This window comes from Seriola lalandi, unplaced genomic scaffold (genome assembly GCF_002814215.2).
Source record: "Seriola lalandi dorsalis isolate HSWRI2012SDOR001 ecotype SW California unplaced genomic scaffold, Sedor1 jcf7180002054722, whole genome shotgun sequence".
NCBI lineage: Eukaryota > Metazoa > Chordata > Actinopteri > Carangiformes > Carangidae > Seriola > Seriola lalandi.
This window is the reverse complement of record NW_019525275.1, coordinates 76675-84195: the sequence shown is the minus strand read 5'-3', so window position 1 is coordinate 84195 and position 7521 is coordinate 76675. Positions and strand designations below refer to the sequence as shown.

Here is a 7521-nt window from a genome sequence, read left to right as displayed (position 1 = left end):
CACTCTGTTTCTCTTTCTGTATTTGCATATGTGTGTGTGTGTGTGTGTGTGTGTGTGTGTGGCAGACATTGCAGTGGTTTTGTCCCTGTCTGACAGTAATCAAAAACCTCAGGAAACTCTTCAAATCTAAAGCAGTCAGGGTTCTGCAGACATTCCTCCTGAGCTGGGGGAGGAAGCCGAGGGACAGTGATGAATCCTCATATACAGCTCACCGCTCTATACAAAAGTTAGTGTCCTGATCTTAGTGTAATAGCTCTCTAGCATTGTCATCTTTGGCCCGGCTCCCTGTCTGTTAGCCACCACACCCTGACTTATTAGCCTCACCCATGCTAGCCGGGCGGTGAGCTCACAGACTGAGCTGCAGCCTGGTTCTGGATCTTCTCTGTTCTCTCTGTTGTCTCTCTTTCTTACACACTCAAAGCTTTCACATATTTGAGGTTAATTGCTGTGTGTTCAGAATGTGAGAAGGGAACAACACGAGGAGGAAAGAAACAACGGAGTGATTAAAGAAAAAATGTTTAACAGATGGGCCCCAGCTCGCTCCAGATCCTGCGCTCGTCTCTGACTCGGCTGCAGCAGAGGAGGGAGTGAGACGGAGGGAGGAGAGAGATAAAGATGAATAAGAGAGAAGATAGATGATGGAGATGGGGGGGGGGGTCGTGTCATTTTGTGTAGGTACATGTATGTGTGCAAGAGGCAAGTGCTGGTTGTATCTTTCTTTATTCGTCTGCCCGGCGACAGTCAGAGCCGGACGCCATTTTGTTTTCAGGTTGTCCGTACGTGCGTCTCATTCTCATGGACGTGATTTCTCAGTAACGCCTCAACAGAACTTCTTCAAATTTGGCACAAATATTCACTTAGACTCAAGGATGAATTGATTAGATTTTGGTGGTCAAAGGTCAAAGGTCAAGGTCACGGTGACACAGGAATTATGACAAAATTTTGCAGAAATGGTAAATATTTTATATGACTCTGGATGAACAGGGATGTAACCTGGAACTAGTCTGTGTGGCGGAGGGATACAACTGTGAGGAGGTGATTCTAGTCTTTCTTTACATTCTGTTGATCATATATTAACTCATCATACTAAATTTTGGGGCGACTGGGGCCCAACCTGTTGGACCAGCTCATGGACCACACCCACATGAGGGGCTGCACCTACAGTACAGTAGACCAGGCGGTGACCAGTGTCCTGCTGATCAATCACTTTGATTTGAATTTGTCTGATTCACTCACTCTCACTTACAAATGATCAACATGAAGACACATTTCTCTACATGTCAAACTAAACAAACGGCTGATTAGAACAGAACATTACGACAACGTTCAAATGGCATTTAAAAACATTTAAAACAACTTTGAATAAATAAAAATAAAAATGTTTAAATGTAGAAGATCAGGTAGGAAACTTAAGACACCATTTTAAAAGGGAAGCTGCAGTGATAAAGACATTAACAACAAGCTGCAGCAGGTAAGGATGATCTCAGGTGTTCAGGAAGCTCGTTCCACAGGTGAGGAGCAGAAAACTAAAAGCTGCTTACCTGGTTCTGATTGTGGGAACACTGAGTGACCCTGACCCATATCACCTGAGGGTCTGGATGCTTTGTATCGTACAAGTCCATCAGAGACATGTTCAGACCAGAGACCTTCAGTCGTAGGATTTTAAAATCTTCCTTTGACTCACACTAACAGGCTGATTTATAAAGTCTATAACTTCACCAAGATCTCTGGTTTGACTTGTAGGTTTCAGTGTCATGGATTCAAGGTGAGCTCGGACTTTTAATCTTTCTTCTTTGGGGCCAAAAACAATTATTTCAGTTTTTTTCTGTGTTCAGTTGCAGAAAGTTCTGACACATCTGTCGATACAGGAAAGAAAAAGAATGAGATATTTTCCCTCATCAGTAGCTGTGTAGGAGATTGATCTGTCTGAGTCTCAGACTACAACTTATTATAGCTGCACATGTGACACATGAAGGCAACTTTCCCAGTAACATCTGAGTGGGTCAAGAGCTGCGTGAAGAGGGGTGTGAAAAAATGAAAACGCCAACACCCAGATCCTCCATGTGGTCGTGGGACAGTTTTAAATCCACTGCACGCTAACTCATAATAGGCTCTGAAGTGATGATGGCAGTGAGTGATACAGCATGTGACAGTGCTCTGCAGCAGACAGCAGACACACTACTACGCTCTTCCCACAAGATGTGCAGAGAGACTTGTTTTGTTTCCACTGGACGTGAACATGGCGAGGAAGACGAGCCAGCACGCAGCTAAACAAGAACGTCGCCGGTCCGCTGAAACGATCCCACGCGTTGTGACTCAAACTCTGGCTGCTCCCGGCTCTGAGTTCATCAGAGACACTAGTACAAACATCAGTAAAGGTCAGACCTCTGCTCTGGATCACGCTCGTCATGGATGATCGTGTGTGTGTCCGTGTTGTAGTGTATGATTCTGGTGTCTGCTGTATGTTCATATAAGTAAGGTGACAGTTGTGTGTTTATTACTCTGTTATTACTGGCTGGGACGTGTAGTTTTTGGACCCATCTAACGATATTGCAATGAATTGCAGGAACGTGTATAAGGACTACAAATGCCTGGAGTTGGCCTGTAACTCCCAGGAGGAGTTGGACAGCTGGAAGGCTTCTCTGCTTCGGGCCGGAGTCTACCCTGAGAAAGTCCCTGTTAGTGCCTCGACCCCCCACTTCAACCTCATTAAACCCCTCCCTGACCCTCGCTGTGGGGAGCTGCACCTGTCTGCACCTTACCTTTGTGTCATATGCACTTTTTGCCTTTGCTAACCTTAAAGCCTGGCCATAACCCCTCCCCCCTCTCCTCCGTGTTCCCCCTTCTCTTTCCCTGCCAAAGTGAAAAAGCGAGTCCCCCACCCCTTCCATCTCGCTCCGTCGTTGGCTCCTCAGCGCAGCATTCTTGGCCCATGATGTCACTACAATATGTGTGTATGTGTGTGTGTTCTAGTCTGTTTCTAATCAGCAGTTCCCCGTCCCTCACCCACTCCCCCCTTTTCTTTCTTACCCACTCCTCCTGACCTCCTCCTTTGTCTTCCCGCTGTTCTGCTCTCTGTTCCTGTAACTGCAGCTCTGAGCTTCTTCTTGTCACGAGCAGAGTAGATGACAAGATTTGGCAACACGCATCTCTTCACACATCAGCTGTGTGAAGAGATCTTCATCATGAGCATGAAATGACCAGCTGTGTAATCTCAGGAAGTCCCTGCATTACATGACATTACACCACACTATGCATCCCCTGTTAAAAACAAATGGACAATCTGAACAGTGTACACGTCCTCCTGACTGTGTCTGTCCTTCAGGTGGATAAACAGGGAAACGGAGCTGAGAACTCCACAGACCCTCAGCTGGAGCGTCAGGTGGAAACCATTCGTAACCTGGTTGACTCCTACATGAGCATCGTCTATAAGACCATCAGAGACTTAATGCCAAAGACCATTATGCACCTGATGATCAACAGCGTAAGATATCCAGCCCACACTCTGAACTGCTGAGTCCGTCTCCCTCTCTGTCTTTGTCTCTCAAACTTGTTCAGTGTTCATCTTCACTGTAACTCAGACATCAGAGTCTGTGTTTCTTTGTCTTCTCCATTTCAAACTACTTGAACATTTTCCGACACATGAAAAGGACACACCAAAAAAAAAGTTCTTCAACACCCTTTAAGAATTTATAATCCCAATTCAGAGTAAAATATCACTTTACACAGTCTAAGGTTTTGACTTGTCACAGCTGTTTATAATCCGTCTCCATAGGTGAAGGAGTTCATTAGCTCGGAGCTCCTGGCGCAGCTCTACGCTCTGGGAGAATGCTCAGCGCTGATGGATGAGTCACCAGAGCAGCAGAAGCACCGCGAGGAAGTGCTCTGCAAACACGCCGCCCTGAAGGAGGCGCTGGCTGTTATTGGAGAGATCTCCACCTCCACCTGCACCACCCCTCTGCCTCCACCTGTAGACTCCTCCTGGATCCAGTCGTCCAGGTACAGACGAGCACACATAGATACATGCAGGAAACGGAGCCTGTGACTGAAGCTCCTCTTCTCCCCTCAGTCCATCCCTCCCTAAGAACACAGCGACTGACGCCAAGCCAGTGATTCGAGGCCTTGCCCCCCAGGCTCATCGGGCACCCACTGCACCCACTGCACCCACTGCACCCACTGCCGGACCTCAGCAGCCGAACCGTGCTCCCTGCGTGCCAAGGTGACTGAAACCTGAAATCTGACCTGTTACAGGAGGACGACCTCCAGTCTGTCGCTCATACATACGCTGCCATGTGTGCACTCACACTCTCACATACACACAATCAAGCCAACACACCAGAGGCACAGGGGGAGAGGGAATTGTTATTTGAGCTGGGTGGGGGTCTGCTGGAAAATGTGTTTCTCATATTCTCTTTCCCATCAGCCTCAGCAGACAGGACTTCTCTCTGTGCAGCTTTCTACTGGAGCCAGAGACAACAGGCTGAGCGCTCTGTCAAGTTTTCATCTCTCTCTCCGTCCTTCATCCCTCCTTTTCCCTCTTTCTCTTAGCATGCATTTTGTTTTATTGCCTTCCCCAGTTTCCCTCATGCAATAACCGTTATTTTTCCTTTTCCCCCCGACTTCTTTTTCTTGTGCATTTCTTCACTTCTCCTCTTTCACTGGTTCCTCCCCTGCTTCTGGCCTTTCTCTTCTTTTTCTCTCTGCCTCATTTCCTCTGTGCTCTCCAATGGTTCTTTAGGTTCTTTCCCACATACAGTCTCCCTCTTTCCATCCAGCCTCATGCTTCTTTTCTCACTCTCGCCATGAAGTACTTCTATACAATATTTCTTGTCTTTACATTTACTTTCATCATTGAAACGTCTGTTGACCGTGGATATAAGCCCTCACATATTTAACAAGCAAGATATTTTAATCTCATTGGCAAACCCAAAAAGATCTGAACAAGTACAGAAATATATAAACATTGAAATTAGTGAGAAGAACTCTGAACCCAGTTTACAACATTTGGATTCACTTTTTCTTTTGTTGCACATCTCTCCAACCCTTGGTGTTCTCTTCTTTATCCTGTAGTAATCTCTGATAACCAGTCATTTCTCCTCACTCTTACTCACCAGTTTCCTCCCTGTTCTTCATTCATTAAAACCTGCCACACCCAGGTAATACACCATGTCACATCTTTCATCACAAGTTATGCTAAACGTTCACTGATGCTCCGACACAGTCTTGTAGCTGCAGCGGCGACACGGGACTAAAATGGGCATAAAAAGCTGACGTTTCTTTACATTTGAAGCAGTCTATAAGTCCGGATGAGTGTCACACACCTGCTGTATTAATCAGTGGTCCGGGGGTCCTGCAGGTGCCCAGCAAAAAGGGGAATAATTTATTTTCTCCAATAAGGGACACGATGACAGACAGTGTGACTTGTGGTCATAGGTTTAAACACTTCCTGTAACAAAAGCAAAGATCTTATCAGGTGAGGGATCCTGGGACACCGTACCAGATGGGGGTCCGTGGTCTGATTTGTGTTGGTTTAGGGTCTTTGATGTGAAAAAACTTTCTTGAAAAAAGTTTGAGATGATGAGGGATCAGAGATTATTTTGGTAATTGGTTTGTTTGGTCTGTTTTTAAGAAAGTTAAAGACAGCTACAGAAATGTGGATTCTCCTCTGTCCTGGTGAAAGTTGTTAGATGGTGGTATGTTTTGTATTTTAACATTCTGTGAACATGGTTATATTATATTGAGCCTCATGTTAATATCGTTGATCTGATCTTCTCTCCAGGAGGCAACCTCCAGCCATCCCAAATGTGAAATAACCGTCCTTTCAGCTCAGAACTCCAGTACCCATGTGCCCCAGCGGTCCTTCCAGCTGCAGCTGACTGCTACCCAGAGACGTCCATGACCTGTGTGATGTGTAATCCAGCTGAAGCTCTCTGCCGGGCTTCTTGCTGTCTCCTCTGGGAGCTGCTGTCTGCAGAATTCACTCTGTCTTCAGTCTGTTTTGTTCATAATATCTCTGGCCATGACTGAAGGAATGTGCTCCACTGTCTGCTGACTTTCCTCAAGTGCCTGAACTTTGTGTAAATAAAACCTTGATTTTTGAGCTCTTCTAATGAAAGAGAACACATGCACTATTTTTACTGTTTGTGAATAAACAGGTGTTTTATTTTTGAGCAGGTATCCTGACTACTTATTATTTGTTAGATTGAAAGGATCAGTTTTCTTTGGCAGCAGTACCGATATTTCTTCTCTGCAGTGTTTCCACTTTGCTGGATTCAGTTAGTGTTGAAGGTGTATCACTGTACGGACCACAGACGTTTAAGGGATTCTTAAAACATGAGGATTGCTCAGTTTCAGGTTTGTAGATAATAATATTGAAGCTTAATTATCAGATGTAATCTTAGACACTAAACACATGTATTTTGTTGAGTGTTAAAAACACTATATCTATGTCCCAATTCAGGGGCCGCATTTCAAGACCGACTGCATCACAGCGGTGCGACTCGACTGCCCCGTTGCCCCGCAGCCTTGTTTTCCTGGGCCCAACCCATCCCAACACTCAGAGCCAATGTTAAATGTAAGTATTGTGTTCCAGCTCAGTTCAGTAGCTAATGGCGCAACTGTTAAAACCAAGAGACTTAAAACAAAAAGATTTTGTGAAAAAAAGTTACATGTTGTCAAGGTTGCTAGGCGACGCAACAGTAACGGCGGGAAGAGCCGATGACGCACAGCGCAAATCCTCCGTAGACCAGACCGTCTCGTCCCGGATTGGCCTTCTAGGGGCCACGCCTTGTAGACCGGGTCCTCCGAAGGACGCGGCCCCTGAAGCGGGCCACGGCTCATAGGTTTAACAGCTCTGCTGGCTCCCTGGAAAAAGCGCCAGGAAACCCCTTTTGAATGCTTCGTTACCAGTGTGTCGTCTATAAATAATCAACATCCAACTACACAGGAAAATCAGCACGTCACTCAGTCTGTGTGACGTGTGTTGTGATGTCACTCTCCGGTGTGTGTGGGAGTGAGGAGGACGCACAGACTCACGCAGCTCGACTGAACTCTGTGTTAAACTCGGGCTTCGTCTGCTGCTGACACCATGGCGCAAAGGCAGCGGTCCAAAGCGGCCGCACAGCACGGCGCCACCCTCCGTACCAAGGCGGGAAGAGAAGTGATGGAGGTATGACACCTAGCGCCCACTGCACACTGCTGCGGTTATACAGAGTACACGGGGTTTAACATTATCTCTGCTGTGTTCACGGCCACACACGGTTTCTCATGTTGCACTGAAAACCAGAACAGAAGAAGAAAAGCTAAAAGCATGTCGTTGGTAATTAATAAATAAAATATATAATAAATATAAATGGTTAATATATTGAAACAAAAACTAAAAATTAAAAGTAAACACAACAGTTCCAGAGTCCTTCACACTGAATGTTCAACTACAGAGACAAACAGTTAGAGACACTCAGGTGAAGTGGAAGGATTCAGAGTGAGCTTTTAAGGCGGCAAGATCACTTCAACAGGTGTTTT

General features: G+C 45.9%; 1 protein-coding gene across 5 annotated transcripts in view; it reads left to right on the top strand.

The window, feature by feature from the left end:
- The window catches only part of dnm3a (dynamin 3a), a 21551-nt gene extending 15381 nt beyond the window's left edge, over positions 1 to 6170 (top strand). For all 5 annotated transcript variants that reach the window (XM_087178758.1, XM_087178757.1, XM_087178756.1 and 2 more), the window contains 5 exons: positions 2567 to 2678; positions 3326 to 3484; positions 3776 to 3999; positions 4070 to 4219; positions 5780 to 6170. In XM_087178758.1, the coding sequence (XP_087034884.1) occupies positions 2567 to 2678; positions 3326 to 3484; positions 3776 to 3999; positions 4070 to 4219; positions 5780 to 5813 (679 nt within the window). In that variant the 3' untranslated portion in view covers positions 5814 to 6170. The remainder of the gene's footprint in view (positions 1 to 2566; positions 2679 to 3325; positions 3485 to 3775; positions 4000 to 4069; positions 4220 to 5779) is intronic.
- The last annotated feature ends 1351 nt before the right edge of the window (positions 6171 to 7521 follow it).